Raw genomic sequence first — 24,462 nt, 5'->3', positions numbered from 1 at the left:
GACCACAGAGTGGCTTTGCTCTTTGGCATCTGGCTTTGGACTTTATACTTTCATTCCACAGAAGATCACATGATAGTGCTGTTTTCATTCTCTGTATCTCACCATTCTTATAATGGTCTAATGGGGAATTAATCTATGTGGAGTGTAGGATTCCAGCTGCTGTTAGATAACTTTTTTCACATAGCTTCCTAATTCTCTGCAGTAAATCTACTTACCTAACTTTTTTGTGTCTGCTTGAGACTGTGAAGCAGGGAAGGAGTTTAACCACCATACATGGTATGAAACCCTGATTGTTTAAGTCCACTTAAGCAGACATTTTCAATGAGGTTTTCCTGTGTTCTCTCTCTCTTCAAAGATCCTTCCTATAGGAGGAACACATTTGGTTAAAATGGCCCTGTGGACAGTGGGATGTAGAATCCAGCAGTTCTGCAAATGGTCTTCATCTGCAGTCCTCCTTGTATCTTTAGGAATTCATGCCACAGGGCAATTGGTAGAAATAAGTTTGCGGGGATGAGAAAAAAGGAGTCCAGCTGAGCAGGCTTCTGCTGTGGTTGTTGGCTGCTTCCCTCCCACTCTTTAAATTGTTTCTGTAATGCAAACTAGGTGCAAAATAATTTTATTGGCTAAATTCAGTCTTCTCCAATTTGGATCCCTCAGACATTTTGGCCTCAGTTCTTATTATTCCTAACTATTGGCCATGCTAGCTGAAAGTACCCAGATTGAGGGAAGCTGGCAATGAAAAACAAACTTTTTTCATACATTAAAAAGGAGTCTGATATACATTAGCTAATTATACTTTTTATCATTATAGGTGGAGAATTCAGCAATTAATTCACAAAGTACATCACTTATGAACCAGAACGCACAGCTGTTGATTCAACAGTCTACCTTAGAAAATGAAAATGAGTCCATAATAAAGGAACGAGAAGACTTGAGATCATTTTATGATTCTCTAATCAAAGATCATGAAAAATTGGAACAACTTCATGAGCGGCAAGCAGCTGAATATGAATCTCTCATTTCTAAGCATGGAAACCTCAAATCTGTACATAAGAATCTTGAGGTAGAACATAAAGATTTAGAAGACAGGTAATTACATTGTGTTAAATCTAGCTAAATTAAGAAAGCCATATAATAGTTTTACATTGATTTAGGAAATAAAACAGATCAATAAAAAAAGCAGAATCTACTTTCTTAATTATTTTTACAATTTATACTAGAGAGTAGTTTTTGTAATTTTATATTCACTTGACAGATACAATGCATTACGTCAGCAAAAAGTACAGCTAGAAGAATTGGAAAACGTTCTCAAAGTGGAGCAAGAGAAGATGCTTCAGCAAAACAAGAAACATGAAACAGTCGCAGTGGAATACAAAAAGCTTTGTGAAGAAAATGATAGGTGAGAAAGCAATACTAATGAATACTCTGTGTATATAGTATATTGTATTAGGGAGATTGAAACTGACCATGATCACAACAGCTGAAATGCGGTGGAGTCTTTCAGCTGATGGGATTGCTTCCATTGGCAGAACCAGTAGAAAGATAACTTTTCATTGCCTTGAAATTATGTGTATACACCAAAATTTGTAATGAAGTTTTTAAAATCGATGATGCAGATTTTGAGGAATACAGGGGAAATGGAGGAGGAGAAAATACAGTATATTTCCATTAATGCAGTATTGGATTTTACTCAACACATGTAAAAGCTTTGTTAAAAGCCAAGGTATTTTAAGAACATTCCAACCAATCTACAATATATTCATAGAAATTCATATTAAAATATTGTGAGAAAAATATATATACAAAAAAGACTGTAAACATTGGTATTCATGCATTGTTTTTGTTGTTAACAACAATACTACCTGAACACCAATGTTTACAGCCTTTTTTGTGAAAGCAAGCTTTATTGTAATTTCATTTTTATCATTATTAATTACAGATTAAACCATACATACGTACAACTTTTGAAAGAGAATGAAGTTCTTCAAGTTGATCATAAGAATTTGAAAACTTTACTAAACAGTTCTAAACTAGAGCAAACGCGACTGGAGGCTGAATTTTCTAAACTTAAAGAACAGTATCAACAACTAGACATTACTCATACAAAATTAAACAATCAGTGTGAGGTAATTAGTTTATATTATCCTTATAATTTATTATAGTGTAACTAAATGTCTGTATGGTATATTTGTATGGATTTATAAGTAACTTTACAATTACAAATTTCATAATTTAACATATTTTTTAATATGGTCTCTACATTCTCTGGCCTCAACTTATTCTGTCCTAGGACTTCATGAGGACATCTGTGGGAGTAGTTTGAAACATCATTAGGGGCTAGATTTAGGCTTTGATTCTGTTGATAAAAGCCCTTAGGAAAGTTTCACTCAGCAAATATTTTTGATGGCTGTTTTTTCATATCATTATTTTATTTAAAATTCTGCTCTGAAGGATTGGGAACAAGTCAGAACAGAGTGTGATGGTGGTCTGTTTTACATGGAATAGCAAAATTTGACCTCTCACCCCCCCAAACCCCAACAGGACCCTTCATCAAAGAAAATACTTATTTGTAAAAAAGAGTCTTCCATTCACAGAATGTGATGCCTGAATCTAGCTCATGGTGTCATCATAATGGATTTTTTAAAATGCTTATTACTCATCTTTGTACTTTTTTGACAAGATATTAGAAACCATGAAGAACTTGAATACTTTTTCCTTTATTGAATCAAATATTGGGTTTATGTTTTACATAAAGAGCTAAGAAGATTTCTAAGTTTGAGAAGGCATCTAACAATGGATTTATTCTTTCATTCGTCCCAGGAAAGTTGGGGATCATTTGATACTAAATGTTTCAACTAGATATAGTGCTCTCTGGCCATTTCACCATTCTTTTCTGTCTTTTACCTTTCTCCTCAGCTTTGTGCCTTTCTTCCCCTGTGTTTAGGAGCATAAAATGGATGTCATGATGGGTACAGACAGAAAGCAGTGTTTTATAAACAAAAACAAAGGACATATATCCTCTGAATCTTCTCCCATCTTCTGTTCCTAAGAAAAAAAAAAGGAACAAAATAGTTGCAATAGGGGTTAACATAGTTGGTTTTCTTTTTTTTTACCCATTCAGTCGTGTCCGAGTCTCAGAGACTGCCTGGACAAATCCCTGCAGTTTTCTTGGCAAGGTTTTTCAGAAGTGGTTTACCATTGCTTCCTTCCTAGGGCTGAGAGAAAGTGACTGGCCCACCTGGTCACCCGGCTTTGTGCCTAGGTAGGACTAGAACTCACAGTTTCCCAGTTTCTAGCCTGATGCCTTAACCACTGCCCCAAATTGTCTGTCTCATAGTTATCTTTCATAATTGTCATAGTTATACCAGTCCTCTGTTCTTCTGACAGGAGCATCTGTCTGCCAGGAGATTGTTAGTCATGGTAGAAGAAACACTCAGTGAATAATTAAAATAAAGGCTAAAAAAATAAAAATGAAAGTTTGAACCCACAACCATTAAAACAAGGCTAAGAACAGAGGAGAAGTAGAGAGTGCTAAACAGGGAAGTTTTGGTGGAAATTGGTCATAAAAAGGAGAGGTGAACAGAAGTGTGAGATTTTGGGGGAGATTTATCCATGTGTTTGTGGAGGTTTCTGAGTGTTTGTCTGGCTTGGGCTAGCTACTGGACTTCCCTACCAACCAGGGGGTTGAGTCAGAGCTCTTGAGAGAGAGGAGGAGCTAACATTCAAACATAAAACAGTGGAAGTCTTAAAAAAATGTAAAATAACAAAAACTTATGAAAAAGGAAGAAATAGAAGAAATAGAATTGATCTCCAAAATATATTTAAACAATCAGGCTAAATATAGATTATATTGAAATAACTATATATTTTCAGAAATAGATGAGAAAGTAGACAGCAGCAGGTATTCAGGACATATGTAGTATACTACACTGTCGCATGAATGACTCTCTGACCTTTCTGCACCAGTTCTGTCCCAGGACTGGTGCTTTTCAATGTATTTATAAATGATCTGGAATTGGGTGTTACTGTTAGAATAGCCAAGTTTGCTGATTACACTAAATTGTTCAGAGTGATAATAACAGTAAGGGACTGAGAAGAGTTCCAAAGGGATTAGGGCAGTAGGTGTACAGATGTCATTCAACATGAGCAAGTGTAAAGTGATGCAGACTGCTCTGTAAAATGGGCCAAGCAGGGCACTGCTTATGTTCTTATGAACCTCACCACATATTCAAGAGAGCAATTGGTGGTTTTCCCCACTGGTTGGAAAAGGATGGCAGGGAATCCACCAGTCACTGCCCTGAAACTAACCCATGTTAAATCCTGTGAAGGCAGCAGTATAGGCAGGCTATTGAGATGCAGTGAAAGTGGGCTGTGGGGGCAGCACAATTTATGACAATATATTTTTCTTCCATCTTAATAGTAGGAAGGAAATACACTGATGTGACTGTGGGGAAGAGCTCTTCATCTATCCAATAAGTCATCCATTTCTGATAGATATAAAGGACTTAATACCACTCTCTTTGGAGAACAGTCAAGAATTGTTGCTAAAAACAAATCATATCTGAATTTGCTGTTAGGGCTGTGAACTCTTTTGGATTCATCTCCTAAAAGGTGCTTTGGGGTGTGTAGGAATGGCAACATAGCATTTGCAAGTTCTCAAAACAACCACTTTTCAATATAAGTCTTTTAATCACTTTTTGTCTCATGATATTAATCTGAAGGTCTTTCCATAGAGTTACCATTGTTTTTGCCCTCTACACTTGCTTGTCATTCTTTATTGGACTGCCACCAATAGATGCCATTCACTCGAAAGGTTAACACCTTTATGCTTTTGGTGAAGGAAACCTGATAATCTGCATCAAGCACTGAATCTGTTGACAGTTCAGCAAGTCAAAACAGACAAGTCTCTCCAGTTGGGTGGGAACACATACAGGGACATAGTCCAGTTCAGAAGACATATAAAACATAACATTTCTGGATTCCAAATGGTAAGCCCAGTGTATAAGCATTTCAACTCTTGGATTTGCTCTGCCTGTAACCTACTAAGGTAACTTTCCCATTGGTGTAGGTACAAATGTTTTAATTGGACGGCAAAGGGCATTAAGGAACTCAGGTTTCTTCTGGCAGATTTAATCATAGATTTAAGTCCAGATGTGTTGTGTAGAGAAATATCAGCCATCTCCTCCATGCTTTCTATGCCTGTCAATCTATCCTGGGCTAAAAGTTTCTTATAGAGAATTACTGATTGTTTTTCTTCTGGGAAATTTTTCCACCAATACACAGAGCCACTCACCAATTTCACAGAGTCACTCACTTGATCTATTTCAAATTTCTTTATGAAGCATTATCAGTTAGCTCTCTTTGCTTTTGTATAAGAGACCTATAGGCAGAAAGTATTACACCTTCTTCCTTTCACTTAAGCTCATCCATTCCAGATCATGTAGGCTAGTTAGTTATGACAGTAGAGTCAACTTGTATGCAAGAGGATGCCACCTCTTAACAAGTTTAGAAGGAACATTGATTATTTACCATGATTCCTGATGTGACGCAGATGGATGAGTCATAGAACCTTTATCTCATTATTCATCCTCTTTTACCACATTCTGGTGTTTTGCTACATCTTTTTCCCAGGTTTTCTTACTCCATTATTAAACAGATCTCTGTTGACCACTAAATGGATTGAATTAAATGTAAATACAGATCTGATATCTAAAAATCCCTACTCTTTCTGGGATAACAGAATGTGTTGTCATTGTTGGATTCTTATTTTACCCCTAAACATTAGAAGCCTTCATGATGAGTAATCATTGTTCCATTCTGTGTGTAAGAGAAAGCTGAAAACCCTGGAGAAATGAACTGAGATGTCCCAAAAAGAGATTTGCCATATCCCATTCCCATTGGCTACAATTTTAGATATTTTTATTGATAGCCAAAAATATAGTAAAACCTAAACATAACCAGCAGAATGTTTTCAGTTAAAAGCAACTGAAAAAAATGTATTTTCCAGGGCAAGCTTGTGTTACTTGATTTGTTGTCTTAATTCCTTGCACTGTATAAATAAAATTGGCTCACTATCTGTACTAAATATTGTGTTTGCACATTTTGACAGCTGCTTAGCCAACTAAAAGGGAACTTAGAAGAAGAAAACAGACATCTACTGGACCAAATACAGACTTTAATGCTACAAAACAGAACACTTTTGGAACAGAATATGGAAAGCAAAGATCTCTTCCATGTTGAGCAAAGGCAGTATATGTGGGTATCAACACAGGAAACCAACTACAAAATCAGTTAGTTAATTAGTTAGTTAGTTATACACTGTATGTAGCCACCCATCTCACAAACAAGCAACTCTGGGTGGTGTACAACAGGGCTAACACGGTCAATAAATACATTAAAGATATAAAAACCAAACTAAAAGAATATTAGATGAAGGGATGTTAAAAATAACAGAGCCACCTCACTAATTCATCCATCCACTGGGGTCCCCAGGCTTGCTGGCATAACCAGGTCTTCAGGGATCTCCGGAAGCTCAACAGTGATGAGGCCAACCTCACCTTAGAGGGGAGAAGATTCCACAGCATGGGAGCCACAGCAGAAACTGCCCGCTACCTAGGGCCCGCCAAATGTAGTTCCCTAGCCGATGGAACCCATAACATGCCCTCTCTGCTATATCTGGTAGGACAGGCAGATAAAATTGAGGAGAGGCAATCCCTCAAATAACCCAGTCCCATACCATGAAAGGCTTTAAAGGTCAACACCAGCACCTTGAATCGGACCCAGAAACAAACTGGTAACCAATGCAGCTTGCAAAGCAGAGGTATAACGTGTGCTACCAGAAACGCATATAACTGCTCGTGCTGCTGCATTTTGCACCAGCTGAAGTTTTTTAATACTCTTCAAGGGCAGCCCCATGTAGAGCGCATTGCAGTAGTCTAACCGGAAGGTGACCAGAGTATGTGTGACTGTGAGTAGGTCCCCCAATCCAGGAATGGGCGTAACTGGCGCACAATACAAAGTTGTACAGAGGCCCTCCTAGCCACGACTGCTACCTGCTCATCAAGCAGGAGTTGTGAATCCAGGAGGACCCCCACATGCACACAGGTCTGTTTGGGGCAGTGCAACCCCATCTAGTACCAAAGATGGTAAAGTACTAGAACCAGAGGGGCTCAAAACCCAAAACCACTCATTCTTGCCATGGTTTGGTTGAAGCCTGTTGTTCCCCATCCAGACCCTCACAGTTGCAGTTGAACTGTCAAATAAAAATCATGAAAATGTTAATGGGACATTTTGTTAAGAACTGATGAAAAATGTCTAATACCTAATCAACTATGAAAGCATATTCAGTGTTGAATTAACCTGAATGAGTCTTACTCAGATTCTGGCAATTAAAGAGATTGACAGATTTCTTATGACAAGCTATAAGCAATCTGTTTCTTCCCCTGATGTTTGTATTTTTATAAGGAACAATCAGATTCTTTAAAATGCACCTTTTGAGTTGAATTGAATTGGCTGAAGATATAAAAGATATAAACTGACTGTTAAAGAACACATTATACTTAATATATGCACACATCATTAAAATACAGTCTGAATCTTGCTGTGAATACTTAAGAACTACTCCAGGTAAATGCATAATGACATACTTTTGGATTAGGGAGAATTTTCATGCCAACCCCACTCACTGTTAACACAATTTCATCTATATCCATGACTGGAGATGCAGCTTTTCTGCAAAAGGGAATTGTAGTCGGGTTCTGCTTAATCTGAAGAGAGAGTTGTGCACAACCTAAAACAAAAAGCAGGGGGAATCGTGTAGGAGTTATGAGATAAACAAATCTTTGCTTTGAAAAAGAGAAATCCCAATTTTTGATATTTACAATATTATTTTCAAAGGAAAATATTCAGTCAATGTAAAACATGGTAATCTCAAATTTTGAGCAATGTATGTTTTAAAAATTGCATTTCAGAAAGTGATTTAATTGCAGGGGCGGAGTTACTGCTTTTTTAAAATGCGCACGCGCACACACACACACACACACACAATTGTAATAGGGAAAATCCAGTAGTTCTCCCTGACATTCATCCATGTTCTATATTGGGGATGTTTTCGCAGAACATATTGTGGGTTCAGTATTGAAAAATATAATATTTCCATAATGCAAAATCTACATGGAGGTAATCTGGGCCAGTCCTGTAGTGTGTGAAAAACAATTTCACATTTATTTATAAAATGAGACCTACAATGAAAAATACTAAGATATTTAGATACAAAACTCAAAAGGAAAAGCAATCTTGTAGAAATATGTCCTTCTGAAATGTATATTTTTTTATAGTGACAAGCTAAATGAATTGAGAAGACAAAAAGAAAAATTAGAAGAAAAGATTATGGATCAGTATAAATTCTATGAACCATCTCCCCCTAGAAGGTAACTTGTGATCACTAAGTTAAAGGACAGCATTTTCTTTCTGTTGGGAATGTTTCAGTTGCATTGACACCACCAGAAAAAAAGCCATATTTATTTTGTAATGCTAAAGAATTCTAAATTTAGCATTCTTTTTCATCGGTCAGTCAGTCAGCCAGCCAACTTTATTTTGGTTATGTACCAATTCAGAAAAGAAGAAGACAAATTGTGAGACAGCAAATAATTGTAATAAAAATAAACAATTATAAAACTGATGTGGTCAAAGTACAATGCATTTTACAAATTATAAAGAAATACATAGCCTAATTCAGAATCAGAAATAAAATCACATTATTTGGACAACAATATCCAGATGGCTGGAAATCTGACTAGATGGGGAATTATCAGCTATAACAGTAATCTTTGTAATAAGGGCAATATAACAAAACATGGCTTAATGCTTCTATAGCTCACTCACCATGGAGGAAAAAGTCTTTGTTCAAATGGAATATCTTGAAATTTCTCTTCAAGAACAGTTGTTGGAAGGGTTTTAATCTTGCCAGAGTTAGGACTCTTCTGAATTTGGGAACATTATTTGGCTTAAATAACTTGCCAATTTTAAAAAAGGGAAGTGACTGCCCAGGAACATATCTTTAAATAGGGCAGCCAGATCTAATCAGCTTTCCAGATCCATGACATACCGTTTAAGGGCTGTTGCTGCATGTTTATGTCTTCAGAATTTCATCAGATGAGAAATTGTAGCCTTTCATCTTCAGTTGACTGGTTTCTCTTCAGACTGTATAAACCTTTCACATTCTTTTTCATTTTTTTTTCAAAAGGAGAGGCAACTGGATTACTCTGAAAATGAGGAAATTGATAAAATCAAAGAAAGATGTCAACCGAGAACGCCTCAAATCTCTGACTCTGACACCAACCCGCTCAGAATCTAGTGAAGGATTTCTTCAGCTGCCACATCAAGATAGTCAAGATAGTTCCTCTGTGGGCTCAAATTCACTTGAAGATGGCCAGACAGTGGGGACTAAAAAAAGCAGCAGTGAGTAAATTGTATAATTTAAATAGGGAATAGTATCTGCTGTAATGTTTCCAGTTCAAAATATATGGGGGGAAATGCTGGGTTTGAAGTATTTTAATAATCTTACTATGTGGTTGACAATGGAGAAGCAAGCTCTACAGCAGAGGGTTCTAAATGTTTTTCAGGGCTTCACTATTTAAAGTAAAATTTAAAAATGGATTAGAGCTGGCTAATAAAATTTATACCTCCTTTACCTGTATTCTTTTTTCTATATTGTTTTTCTCATTCACTCATGACATTTTTATCATGCGATCTTCCTGTAAAATGCTTATTTATCTAGTTATAGAGCTGATCCTATTTGTCTGCATGACCATGATAAGCCCTGTCATCTGATGGAGTTAGTTAAGTGCAACCCTGCCTCCAACATTGCATGAAAGAAGCAATATATTTGTTCATATACATTATATGTAGAGCTCAGCTGTATATTGATGAGGAAGTTATTTATGTACTTATTACATATATATCCCACCTTTCATTCAGGAGCTCAAGGCAATGTACATAATGGTCCCTCCTCCTGTTTTTCCATACTACAAACACCCTGTGAGGTAGGTTGGGCTGAGAAAGAGTAACTGGCCCAAAGGCTTCCATGGCTGTGGGTGGACTAGAACTTGGGTCTCCCAACTATTAGTCCAGTATCATAACCTCCACCATTCTAGCTTTAAGTATCCATCTTCTGTACTTATCATATAAACTTAGGGAAACAAACAATTGGCATAGAAATATCCATTCTCCTTATATATTTTTAATTGTGCTCTGCCATCAAGGCAATAATATGCTAATCTACTCAGTAACAACATCTGGCCAATTTTGTTTGATCTTGGAAGTTAAATAATGTTGATCATGGTTAGTATTTAGAGATCTATATAAATATAGGTAGGAAAAGGGATCTGTTTAGCATAGAAACCCCAAAGGAAGGAAATTCAGACTGCAGTGCTAAGGTCTTTCTGCAGAGTAATTCATTGAACACAGTGGGAATTTACAGTAAAAAACATGTATAGAATTGCAGAATGAGGCACATTGTTTAAGTATTGTTTATTTTCACAGCCCAGTCGCTGTACAGAATTGTGCTCTCAAGTTATTTGAGCTATATCTAAACAAACTATGTATATCCATTGTTGGAATGCATGAGTTTTTAATACTCTTTTATTGATTTAATTAACAAAAGAAGCTTTTTCATTAATAAAGTAGGAAAAATACATAATGTATTTCATAAAACAAGTATCTTAAAGTTTTTACATACCAAAAGGTGTAAATATAGTATCTTTGCTGTTTAATTTTTATATTTATCATAACTATAGATTTCCATACAAACAATTTAAATAATGTTTGGTTTTAAAATGAACAGAAAATGTTCTTCAGTTTTGTAGTTTTACATTTATGACAGATATCATTTTAGATGTTATGCAAAAAGCACTGAAGCTTCTATTCACTCTCTGTGCATCTCAGAGAAACCGAAATACTTCTTGTCCTTATATTAGGTTTATAATAGATAGCTTGTGATTTATAGCTACATTCTGACCTGCATTTTTGTGTATTGCTTGACTGAATATACTCTCTATGAAGTACAGTATATCTATAATATAGATTTGAGTGACTTTTTTCACTTTTTACCTCTCCTTCCTGGATAAAATTTGTAGAATGGATGGGGTAAGCTCCCTGTCAGCTTCACCATTACAGATTATTAGCTTCTTCTGCTGTATAGCAGCCAGATTGTGACATCCAGTTCCTAGAATCAATACAAATTCTGTCTTGTCTATACTGAATCACACTTTGTTTCCTCCCATCCTATCTCTTAGACCTTGGAGAACTGCAACCCAACCTTGCAGGAAAAAAATTGGCTGAGTGTTGTCAGCACATTAATGACATCTAGCTCCAAGCTATGAATGTTCCTTCTCAGTGCTTCATATAGATAATAACATGGGGGACAAGGTAGAACTTTGTGGGACCCTAAAGGATAAATCCAAAAAGGTCAAGCAAAAGTCTCACAGTATCACTTTCTGGAAGCATCTGGAAGAACAGGAATGAAACCACTACTAAGTGGTATATCCAATTCCAGCTCTCTCAAGTATTTCAATAAGATACTGTACTTAATGTTATCAAAAGCTGCCAAGAGATCCAGGACTATCAACAAGGTAGCTCTTCCCCACCTACTTCACAGAACAGATAATTCACCAGAATAATCGAGATGGTCTCCTTGTCAAATCCAGGTGTAAAGCCAGCCTGAAAAGGATCAAAATAATCTAAGAGTTCCTCAAGGTGCAGCACCACCACTTTCTCCACCAAATTGGCTAAATAGTTAACACAGGCTGATACACAATGCATATATTCGATGTTTACTCCTGCAAACATACATTCAGAATTGAAATGTTAGGATGGAGTTGTACGCTGAGATGATAACTGGAAGTACTTGGCCCTTTAGATGAGAGAGGCAATTAGAGTTGGAATTGGTAGGCAGGGAAGATTTTTAATTAACTCCTAGCAAATTTATCTACCCTTCACTCCAGCAAAATCCTCCAGTGAAAAATGTAGCATATATGGTAAATGGATAAGGGGCCAGGTCATATACAGAAATTAACATATTCTAAGGTGGTAGTGACATATATAACTTCTTGGAAGTTAATGTTATTGGATGTACTTTTTATCTTTCTTATTATTTTTCTGAGATTAATAATGTATGTATATACTTTGTGCTTAGATTGGAATAATCCCACACTGAAAAATAAATATTTTCTAGTTACCAGGTCCTCTTGCATAGGACTTCAAATCTGGAATAAGAGATCCATGTAAAATCCTTCTGTAACTCTGAATTTAAAATTGTTTTTGTATATACTATATGTTTGTTTTTAATGTAACTTCATTGTCATATTTTTCTGTTTTGTTTCATTATGCTATCATTTTTCTGATTGATACCAGCCCCTGCCCCCATACCCAAGTGTTATTACTTAAAATGATAATCTGTCAGATTGTTACAATTTTCTGCACTTCCTTTCTTGACTGGATAGTGTATGGTTGGTCATGCTTAGCCATGGTTTGTTTTAACCGTGACTAGTAGAAAAAGATGGAAATATAACTTGAAGTCTGCTTTGCAGATGAACATAATAATCTTGGCTCATTTGGCCAATTTCTGATTTGTTTTCCCTCCTAATTTTAATGGTCCTTGTCTTGTGTCTATGTGGAGTGGATAACTGATAGGACACAAAAACAAATTAGGACTAAGCCAGGAAACTACACAGTATATATTCCCATTTGTTCATCACTACGAGTTGCAGTTGTTGAGTTTACATAACATGCTAAGCCAGGCTTTATTAACTATGATTTATGGAAGAAACCACATTAGGCCGATGCTGATTTTTTTTTTACTTGTCAGGCACCCAGAGTCGTTGGGAATCAGCAGCGTACAAATTTAATAATAAATACATAAATAACAGGTAAACAAACTACAGTGGCTTGATTCACATATCACACTAAGCCATAATGAAAGCATGTTATCACTTAACATAATTTATGAGCCCAATCAGTAAGCCAACAACAAACATAATTTCAAACTGATTTACTGTCTAGGAACAAAGCATCTTTTATTCTCTGACCCTGATTCATGCATTATATTATGACAAAAACAAATAGGATTATGGCTTAGTGCAATGTGTGAACCTTGACAATTATATTAAAAAGGTAAAACCTTGATACTAGTACTCAGAACAATTTAATGAAAGGTTCAAGTTAATAATTAAATGTCAGAAGAAATACAGCAACATGTTGGTAGCTAGTAAGGGCAAAGCTCAAAGATGTTTAATAAACCAAATTAGCTTTTTAAAAACAAAAACTTGCTTGGCGATTTCTAATTCTCTTTCCCTCTCCCCAGTCCATAGTCAGTGCTTTGTTTGGGTTTTGTTAGATTGGTTTTTCAGACATTTAACAGTCCTGAACAATGGAAATTCCTTATGTTCTTCACACAGGATTTCCACGATTTCTGGGTGTTTCAGAAGCTTCACTATGAAGGCTTCATATTTCATTGTCATTCAGCAACATGAAGTTAATTGCCTTTAGTAAATTGCACCTAGTGGAAACTCAAGCATTCATTTCTGTCCTTAGTTTCAACATTTAACTTCCATCTGTTCTTCTCCCCTTTTTCTTTCATCTTACCGTTTCTGTTTTTCCTTATGCTATGACATAAAAGTGGTTGCACTGAAAAGACTGCCCTTTTTGAGGAACAGACCGAAGGAAAAAGACAAAATGAAGGCCTTCTACCGTCGCTCCATGTGTAAGACTTTATGAAAGTTCAGCTTCTTTTTAAATGGCTACAGTGGCATCTCTTACTAATTTTCCTAACCCTTCTCTGGACTGCACTATTTTTCCTATTCTGCAGAGTGCAAGTCCTGCTTTATACAAGGAGCTGAAGCAATGTTTCTAAGCACTTTGATACTGAATATACACAACTATTGGGTTCTATAAATAACACAAAATGAATATACATTTATATGCTCAAGATATGCAAGTTATAAGTAGTCCTTGGTTAACTACAGTAATTGGGACTGGAATTTCCATCCCTAAGTGATGTGGTCGTAAAGCACGATGTCACATGACCATGCCACTTAGTGATGGCAGTTCTGGCATTTCCAGTTGCTGTTGTTAAGTGAATCCTGCACCGTTGTTAAGCACAACATCACATGGTCGCAACTTGCAACCTCCTGCTGGTTTCCCTATTGACTTTGCTTGTTGGAAACTGTCAGTGAAGGTTGCAAATGGTGATCATGAAACCGCGGGATGCTGCAACATCATAATTGCGAGCTGGTTGTCAAGCACCCAGATCATGATCATGCAACTGCAGGGACACTGCAACATCTGGAACTTTGAGGACAGGTCATTAGTACCACTCGTTAAGTGCTATCATAACTTCAAACAGTCACTGAACGAGTGGTTGTTAAGCAAGGATCACCTGTATATTCATTTGAGCATAGGTGCATTAAATACATATGGATAACTAGATACTGGGCACACATCTGCAAAGTGAATATCATTTTTAGTTTTGTTTATAAGTTTTATAAAGACAGGTATCATTTTCCTCCCTCCCTCCCTCCCTCCCTTCCCCCCTCCCCCCCCTTCTTCCTTCCTTTCTTTCTAAAACCTGTCCAAACAAAAACAGTAGCCTGCTTGTCTTTTACAAGTGTCTTAAAGTGGGGAACAGGGAGGCAAGTTTTTGCCATTGTAATATATTATTTTTAATTTTAGGATGTAGTATACAAGTAGTCCTTGACTTATGACCACAATTGGGACTGGAATTTCTGTCACTAAGTGATGCAGTCATAAAGCAAGACATGTGACTGCATTGCTTAGCGACGTCAATCTTAGCAGTCCTAGTTGCCATTGTTAACCAAGAACTGTGGGTTGTTAAGCAAGTACCCACCCTAATCCAACTCATTCTGGGCTTGGTCCTTCCCAGCCCTGAGCCTCAGTAAGGTAAGGGACTGCCCCATCTGCCTATCTCCCTCCCCATCTCTGCCCTTTTGACAGCCCTGCGCCTTGCCTTGTGGGGGGGAAAGCAGCCCCAGAACTGTGTGGCTCTGGGGCTGCTTGCCATGTCCTGGGAAGCCGCAGATGCCCCAGTCCTACCTGCAGTCGCCCTTGCCACCCGGCACTCCTAGACCGCTCCCACCCTGTGCTCCACCACCCCAGCTGACCTTTTCCATGTTCTTGTTCCTGCTGGTGACAAGGCATGCCCAGCCTGGCTACTAGACCGGGATGGAGCTGGGCTTTGTGCTATGGGAAAAAAGGTAGAAAGCAGCCCCGGGGCAACAGCACGCCCAAAAGCCCCTTTGTGCTATGGTCCTGGGCCGAGCTGGGGCTGGTCTCTGTGCTGTGCTGTGGCTCTGGGGCTGCTTTCTGCTTTTTTTTTTTCACAGCACAAAGCCCAGCTCCAGCCTGGCCCAGCAGCCAGGTCAGTCATGCAGCAGTGGGAGCAAAAAGATGGCAAAGGTCAGCTGGGGCAGTGGAGTGCAGGGCAGCAAGGGGCCAAAAGGCATAGATGCGGGGGAGACAGGCGGGTGGGAGGAGTTGAAGTACCCCTGCAGCCGTAAGTGTGGGCAAGCTGCCAAGTGCCCAAATTTAGATCATGTGGCTGCGGGGGCGCTGCAACAGCTGTAACTTTGGTCTCAGGTCATAAGTCCCTTCGCTCGGCACCACTGTAACTTCAAATGGTCGCTGAATGGTTGTAAGTCGAGGACTACCTGAGCTGTTATAGAGTATATTTAATTCAGAACCTTATCTCTAGTGTCATGCACAATTGTCTATCCCTGCAGAAGCCTGCACAGTAAAGGGCCCCTTATCATTGCCAACACTGACTTTATATAAGCACTTCTGCTCATCTTACCCTGTTCATTCCATTTACCATTACAAAACCTATCAGAGCTTCTAACTTATATTTATATAGCATTCCAGCATAAGCATGACAGTTAAAACATTTACAATCATCTCTACAAGAAAGTCTTGCTTTTTAACATTTTTCATTCATTCAGCCAAATGCATGTTGTACATATATGAACGTGGATTGTAGCTTTTAGTATGATGGTTAGAGATAATGTGAAGCATTTTACAATGCAAAAAAAGAAAAAATCATTGAATCACGCTGATTCATTTGCTTTCATTTGCATCCCAGCAATGAATGACCTGATGCAGTCCATGGTCTTAGCAGGAGGACAATGGATAGGTAGTTCTGAGCATCTGGAAGGTCCTGATGATATATCTACGGGTAAAAGGAGAAAAGAATTGGGATCTATGGCCTTCTCTACTACATCCATCAACTTTGCAACTGTCAACTCTGCTGCAGGCTTGAGATCCAAGCAGTTGCTTAATAATAAAGGTATAGGTAGAATCTTTTCAGTGTGGTGTGGCTGTGTTAGCAACACTAGTGGTATTGGAATCTATTCGTTCTTAATATTTCATATGATTTTCCAGCAAATATTTGTATTGCAGATTTATGTAGTGGGGAAAAGTTCTGTATTTCTGACTTACTCTTTGTGAGAACATGAATTTATTGGCAGGAAAAACTATTTCATAGCATTTTCTAGATGATAAACTAATATTAAGGTTTTGATTTTTTTTCCCATCTAGATACAACATCTTTTGAAGATGTAAGTCCACAAGGAATTAGTGATGATTCTAGTACAGGTTCAAGAATTCAAGGTAAGATTTGTTTTTTAAACGAGTGCTGGTTATGGGAATATTGATAAAGTTTAACCAAAAACAATTAACCAGGATTGCAAGTGAGCATGTTGTCAGTCTGTTTTTCTCTCTTCTTTCAACCTTGCATCTCATCTCATCTCATCTCATCTCATCTCATCTCAATCTTTTTTTCCATTTAATGTAATAGGATTCTTCCCCATTTCCTTAATGCTGATATCTTGTTTAAATAAAGCAAATGACTGAGTGCAAGGTAGATGTAAACAAGATCATTTTTTCAGTTCTCCTTCAATTCTAAGTATCAGAGTTTAGTGCTGAGAATTATTTAGGCAATCTGTTTCTCAAAATGTGTTCATTTATTCATTAATATATTTCTTTATCAAATTTCAGCTTAGGTATAACCAGAGAATACTGAAATAGAAGTTACAGCTACATGAAATTTAAAAATAATTTGAACCAATGATTCAAAATTAATTTAAATCAAAACAATACATTATTTTAAAGCATATTAATACTGCCGCTATACTTACATTGTTTAGGAGTAGATGATGTTAAGTGTAAGAGTGTTTTTGTTTTTTCTATTGGTGGCATTTCTGCATAGGTTGTATCCATGTGAAATCTATTGTAAATGCCTTAAACAAAACTAATTTTCTGCATGTTTCTGCATGCTATTTTTTAAAACCAGTTTTTCAATTCTAAAGATGCATTCTATTTCTCTTGTTTCATATCTTTTTTACTGCTGTAGTGTACTTTTTTTGAGTTGCCTGGAAACATCTCTTCCTGTTTTAGGGGTATTGTTTTAGAAGTATTAGGGCCAAATTCATGTTTCTACAGTAAATGGTAAATTGGTGCACTTTTTCAGTGTTTGTGCAATGCCAGGGATTTTAATACCAACACACATCTGCCACCGATTTGTCAAAAATTGGGGGAGGGTTTTGCAGGGTGATGTTTATTCAAGATGGTGTTATATTCGCAGGCAATATAAATGCTTACACTTTTGACAGAGGAACTCCTTTGAATACAAAACTATTTACAATATAATCTTTGTTCCTTATTTTCACAATAGTTGTGAGTGTGCAGTGCTTTTTTACATGAGTTCCTGAAGTGCAGTCTCCTGTAGAAACTTCTTAATGAGTATTCTGAATGCTAAAGTGATTACATTCAGTGTTGAAATTAATAATACTTTCTCACTGCTAACATTGGCTTGTGTCTCCCCCTATTGTCTTCTGAAATGAGAAGTTTTGTTTATTTTGCACTCACTGATTCCTTTCCTCCCTTCAACCTCCTCCCAATGGCCTCTGTGGGAACTCACTTCTGGGTGAATGCAGAAATCTCTCGAGGTTCTCTTTTTTACTGTGTCATGGCCTGTTGTGGATTCCACACAGATGCTTTCCAGCTCCTTCTTTCTCTGGCTCCAGTAGCCATCACCACTCTTAATGGACACTTCATAACAAAGGGGAAATGACAAGACTTTTCCCCTCTCCAGTCTTCTTCTCTCACAGGTCAGCTTTTGCCTGGGATTCTTGAGGCATTTGGTCCTCTGGATTGTTAATTACAGATTCTCATGTCTTGCCCATACACGTCCAACATTGCTCTCCCACTCCTGTTTAACTTCTATGTGAAACCACTAGATGAGGTCATCCATTGCCACAGGGTTAGATATCATCAGTGTACTGATGGTACCCAATTATACATCTCAACCCTGGGCCCTCCAAGGAATTCTGTTGAAGTTCTGTCTCAGTGTCTGGAGGATGTAGGCGTCTGAATGAGGGACAAATTTAACCTCATAAGCGAAAATGGCTATGGATTGCAGGACCCCCTAGATCCAGGGATTTTCCATCTTTGGTTCTGGATGAGGTTGCACTGCCATAAACAGACCTGGTTCATAATTTGGAGATCCTGCTAGACATGCAGCAGCTGTGACTCAGAGGGCCTTTGCATACCTCCATTTTGTGTGTCAGTTGCACCCACTCCTGGATCAGTAGGCCTTGCTCACAGTCACTTAGCCACCTCACATTACTGCAATGCAGTCTACATGACGTCGTCCTTGGTAACCACTTGGAAGCATCAGCTCATCCAGAATGCAGCAGCATGGTTACTTATAGGTGTACCCTGATATACCCACATAATACCTCTGCTCTGTGAGTTGCACTGGTTACCAGTGCTCTCTTGGTTGCAATTCAGGCTGCTGGTTCTTACCTTCATGGACAGGGTCAGATTAATTGTGGGATCCTGCATTCATTTCTGTGAATGAAATATCTCATGTACAGTATAATCTGCTCTGATAGATGCTTTATGCTATCTACTGATTCTTTTTCATTTAGCTTCCAGACCAGCCAGCCTTGATAGTGGCAGAACATCAACTAGCAATAGCAACAATAATGCTTCACTCCATGAAGTCAAAGGTATGCTTCTAGGCAAAATGAACATATGCTTCATTCTTTATATTATAAAGCAGGAATGGGTGATATTCATAGCATGAAGAGATTTTCACTGTGATAATTTTAACCATTTCATTCTTTTTAAAATAAAGCTTTCAAATAGCTGGCTTTGCTGGGAGTGTGTGGTAAACAAATATAATAGATACTTGCAATTCTGCTGTCTCTACTCACTGTATTGCTGTTAATAGTGGGCAAACAAGGGAAAAAAAGAAAAGGAAATAATGAGAATTCATAGGAGCGTAGCAAAGAAAAATGCAGACATAACTGGATAGAGAAGGCTGAGAAGAAAAGAAGAGAGATCTCATGAGAATAAAGGTTCAGAAAAGGAGAGTATAAAGAATATTTAGATATCTCTAAAGTGGGGTCTATGCAAATAAGTGTAACAAAAAGGCAGGTGAGGGGTCCACTGTCTCCTAGTCCAAGCCCCAAAAGCACACCAGTCTGGCTACTTAGCTTGTTCTTTTGTTGTAAAACATATCTGTGTTTAAAGCAAGATCAAACACAACCAACAATCACTGCCTCATCATGAATTAATTTCATTAATTTTACTGGGTTTCTGGATTTTGTAACTTTTTGAGCATTTGTATTTTTCCAATATAAATAATTCCCTCCAGAAATATTCGGTCAGTTAAGTATATACTGGTTGTGTTCTAAAAGTATATATTGCTTAGGGTTTTTTTAAATTATTATTCAAAATATTACAAAGACTATTTTCCAGTTAATTGCCTTGGATTGAAGAAACTCTAAAAAAGAGAGATTGGCATTTCTTCAGTTATTATTTTGTGCACAATGTGATATTTCTTCAAATCATATTCACAGAAATTGAGACTATATATAAAGAGCAATGTATTTTTAAATAAATCTTTTCAGCAAAATATTTATAGATTAGCGTGAAAATACACTTTTTGTGCTTCAATTGTTTCATTGCTTTTATAACATATTATAAAAGATAGTAGCAGATGGTAATATTTATCTCTATGATTCTATGATCTGGGTTGCTGAAAAGGTGGGTGGGTATGTGTACATATAGAAAACAGGAAACTGATACTTTTAAAAGAGAGTTGAAGTTGAAACTTTTTAAATGAAACATTAGATGTCATGCTGAAGAACCATAAAGGGTAAAATTAAGGGAATAAGTTTTATTTCTCATATAATTTCTTAATAGATATTTAAGTATTTTACAGCAATTGATATTTCAGTGTTTTTTAAAACATCTAGCAATGTATTTAATCTCATTCCAAATGTACTTGTTGAAGAGTTTGTAATTTATTTTACCTAAGAAAAATATCAATGCTGTTTACCATAAAAGCAGGTGCAAGTAACAACCAAAGCAGGCCTCAAAGCCACAGTAGTGGAGAATTTAGCCTACTTCATGAACACGAAGCATGGTCCAGCAGTAGCAGCAGCCCTATACAGTATCTGAAAAGCCACGCTAAGTCTAGTCCCCTGCTTCATCATACAATGTCAGAAAAAATGGATAAACAAGGACTGTGGAGAATTAAAACTGAATCCCCTGGAAGTGAAATGGTTACTTTGCAGCAGTTTCTGGAAGAAAGTAATAAAGTTACTTCGGCTGAGGTATGTAAAAAATTACTTAATTTTAAGAGACATAACTTAAGCCTGAATAAACATAATATGGGTTCAGGTAGGTCATGACACTGTGATTTGAAGTCCAGGTAAAGAAAAACAACTAATTTTAAATCTCAGAACTAGCATTCATTATTTATTAGGAATTTGAAGAAAATAACTTACCACACTGAGTAGGAAAGTAATAGCTGAGATGCTTAGTTCAAAAAGGGACATTCTCTTAACGATCATATCTGTAAAAAGAAGATACGTCATTACACATGGTAAAGTTGAAGAAGCCTATGGAGAATTAACCTCAGATCTTTTGCAACTGGATAGTTGTTCTCAAACCCTAAATAATTTTTTCAGCAATTTTGCCATATTACAACCTAAATAAAATAGGCTTGTCACAATCATTAATCCCGTGTGCACTCTGCTTTTTAGGAATGAACTATTAAAGTAGTAAATTCTGAAGGTACCATAGGACTTTAAAGTTCCTCCAAAACTCCTCCCAGGTCCTAGAATTTGTCTGGGAATTTTTTCATCTCTTCTTCAGCAAGTTCCCATTTGTCCATTTAGTCTCTTCGGATTCCCCTCAGGTTCAGGACTCAATTCTGGAGACAAATATGACAGATCTTCTCTGAAATCTTTCTCCAAGCTACCTTGCTGCACAGAGAGAAGGCCCAGACTAGGACTCTCCACCACTTCCATCACAAAATTGTGAGACTGAAACTGGTCATCTTGGGGACAACCCACTGCCTTGGGGAAATTTCCCAGTTACTATAATTTCTGTAACTTCTCACTAGTTTTCAATTTTTTCTATAACTTCTCACTAATGTTCAGTTTCTTTGGGCCTCATGGCATGACATAATTTCTTGATGTAAAGGTTCAAAGAACCATCTCATGTTACCAAGGATCTGGTTTGCCAACTACTATAAATTCTCCAGTCCTAGTTTTCTTGTTCCCAGTCTTGCAGAAAACCTTGAGAGATTCCTAGGATAAACAAGCCACTATGCCATCAATTATTTGTCACTTGGAGAATGTCTTTAGGAAGGCTACCTATTCTTATTTCAATATTCACCTCGAAACTCCATTATAGTGGAGGTGTCTGTCATGTGCCCATTGTTGGCAACACTCTACACCTATGGATAAGGAGGGCAGGAAGTTGGACAGTCTTGGTCATATGCTGCGTTGTTTGGGAGTGCTTTCTATCTCTACATAGCCAATGACCAGGCATGCATGTCAGTGTTATAACTTTTTATGGAATATTTCTGTACTTGTCCTATTTACCAGATGACAAATGTCAGATCTCCTAGTTTTTTCAGGCAGAAGTAACATAATTTGCTAAATGGGAGTTTAATTCACCTGCCACATAGCTGATTCCAGAGTTCTTTGAGTAATCATCAGGATATTTCCACTGCTATCACACTTGGTATTGGGTGACTTCAGTGTTCCTTCTTGGTTCTGTTGGTTGATTTCAAGAATTAAGAGTCATGTTATATGCCCACTCAGAATCTTCTAGAGCTTACATAATTCTTGGTAGGTGTCCTGCCAAGCTTGTATACCATGCATGACTATGCAGGGCTCCATCTTTTTGGTAGATACCTTTTGCATAGGCATATAACATGGATTCATGGATGATCAACTGAACTGATGGAAAATCATCTGCTGTCTATTTTTTGTATCAGGGAAACCATTGGATATTGTTGTTAATATTAACAAGTTCTAAAGCATTAAAATATTCAGCTTCAGAAATCTTTTTACAGTAATTAAGTTTGTTATCCAAATTAAACTTCCAGCATGTTTTAAAGATATTTATATTATTAGAAGGATGAAATACAATGGAAAGAAAGTCTAGATTGGATAGTAACAGTTGAAAAAAACAAAAAGAAACAACTACTAAATAAAACAAATAAAAACTTTATGGGAAAATTTTCTAGTAACACATTCTCCCCTTCTCTTCCATTTATTTCCCCAACTGCTGAGCACAACCCAGATGTTTATTCTTTACATTACATATTGAAGATTATTGCTAGTATCTGTTTAAACCTTCTCATCTATTATTTTTTTATTGATCTCATAACTTTCTTCCTAAAAACCATAATTTAAATTTATCTAAATTTGCCTTGCTGTGTAACGTGTAGTATATTTGGGATTCTTGCTTAAATTTGGTTAGACTTCTATTATGGATATATACTGTCAATTTTGCCATTGCTACATATTCTTCAATTTTGGCCACCGAATTTGATAAAATTTGCAAGGTTCCTTTTTTCCAATGTTGCGCCAAAATTGTTCTGCAGCTGTCAACATATAACTTAGTAAATTGTGATATTTTCATTTTTTTTAAAATTATACCTAATAAGAATATCTGTAGTTTCAGTTCCAGTTTTGTTTTTAGGGTTTTCTGATTTTTTTTTTAATTTAGGATTTTTCTTTTTTCTTTTTCTTTTTTTTAACTTATTAACCATTTTTTAAAAGAAAAAAGGAAAAAGATGAACAAGCAAGCAAAAGAAGAAAAAACAACAAAATAATTGATAAATACAAATAATTGATATATGTGGACAAAGGAATTACCAAGATTGTACAGTTAGTGCTCAGTTGATGTGAAATTAAACATAAAAAACAAAGTACATTAAATTATTTCAACAATGTAAGTAACAATTTGAATATCTGAGCTAAGTGCCAAAATCGCAATTTGTTTAAGAATACAAAAAAGACAAATTAGTAAAAACATTATAGTTAAATATTAGTTTCTAACTTCCCCTTTGTTGTACTCTAATGTACAATATTTATAGACATTTAACATTTTTGTGTGTTTCTGACTTCAATTCTGTAGTCAAGTTCTTTTTCCTCTTAAAAACCAAACTCTAAATACTAATATTTGCTTGGCTGGGTAATATATATGTATGGAAGCATTCTAGCATTTGTTTGCAGTGTTAACTGGCTTCCCAGGTATGTAATTCTAGAAAATGAAGAGTGGTTACTAGCATGCTGGTTAAATGAAATCTCTTTGTAATTGGCTTTATTAAAAATTGTAACTTCTGTGTTTATTTTTTAAGTCAGGGTGTCTCAGTCTTGTTTGCCTTTTTGAGCATAAAATAGCTTTCCAAAAGTAAATAGATCAATTTGGCAATTTAGAATTAACAGTTTACCCTGTGCTTTTTCAGGTTTTTTAAAATAGAAGTTCACTAATTTTCTCAGCTCACTTACTGGCAACAGTACTTTGTAGTTAAGCATTAGAGGAAACTTTTTTAGAATATGTCATAGTTCCTCTGAAATTAGTTTTGCAGGTACAGGTAGTTCTCTCTTAACAACCGTAATTGGGACCAGAATTAGGTGAAACATCACGTGACCATACTGCTTAGCAATGGCAGTTTTGGTAGTTCTGGTTGCAGCTGTCGTTAGGCAAGGACCTCATACTTCTCCTGCCCCTCCGTGCTCACCTCCACTTCAACACCCACCACCTGCCTATCTTCCCCCATTTGTGCCCTTTTGGCCACCCTGCACTCCACTGCCCCTCTGCCCTTGCCACCCCTGCTACCCTTCAGCCCCGTCACCCTGCACTCTGCCACCACCCCCGCTGCCCCAAGCTGACCTTCGCCGTCTTCTTCCTCTGCTGACAAGGTACGCCCAGCCTGGCCCTTTGCGAGGCTGCTGCTGGCCACCTGAGGCTGCGCCTCATCAGCAGCAGGAAGAAGATGGCAAGTCAGCTGGGGCCGCACGAGTGGCAGAGTGCAGGGCGGCGGGGGTGCAGCATGGAGTGCAGGGTGGCCAAAAAAGC

At 37.1% G+C, this 24,462-nt stretch overlaps 1 protein-coding gene across 4 annotated transcripts in view; it reads left to right on the top strand.

Moving 5' to 3' along the window:
* Positions 1-24,462, top strand: part of CCDC88A (coiled-coil and HOOK domain protein 88A) — a 100,978-nt gene that overhangs the window by 63,553 nt on the left and 12,963 nt on the right. For all 4 annotated transcript variants that reach the window (XM_025169993.2, XM_007433420.3, XM_025169994.2 and 1 more), the window contains 11 exons: positions 812-1,089; positions 1,256-1,399; positions 1,940-2,126; positions 6,110-6,255; positions 8,337-8,429; positions 9,245-9,459; positions 13,676-13,759; positions 16,151-16,354; positions 16,606-16,677; positions 18,999-19,079; positions 20,425-20,693. In XM_025169993.2, the coding sequence (XP_025025761.2) occupies positions 812-1,089; positions 1,256-1,399; positions 1,940-2,126; positions 6,110-6,255; positions 8,337-8,429; positions 9,245-9,459; positions 13,676-13,759; positions 16,151-16,354; positions 16,606-16,677; positions 18,999-19,079; positions 20,425-20,693 (1,773 nt within the window). The remainder of the gene's footprint in view (positions 1-811; positions 1,090-1,255; positions 1,400-1,939; positions 2,127-6,109; positions 6,256-8,336; positions 8,430-9,244; positions 9,460-13,675; positions 13,760-16,150; positions 16,355-16,605; positions 16,678-18,998; positions 19,080-20,424; positions 20,694-24,462) is intronic.

This window comes from Python bivittatus, unplaced genomic scaffold (assembly GCF_059951505.1).
Source record: "Python bivittatus isolate LINGU-HERP-01145 unplaced genomic scaffold, Pbiv_v1 ctg000020_np1212, whole genome shotgun sequence".
Classification (NCBI taxonomy): domain Eukaryota; kingdom Metazoa; phylum Chordata; class Lepidosauria; order Squamata; family Pythonidae; genus Python; species Python bivittatus.
Note: the sequence above shows the minus strand (reverse complement) of the source record. Positions and strands in the feature narration are given on the sequence as shown.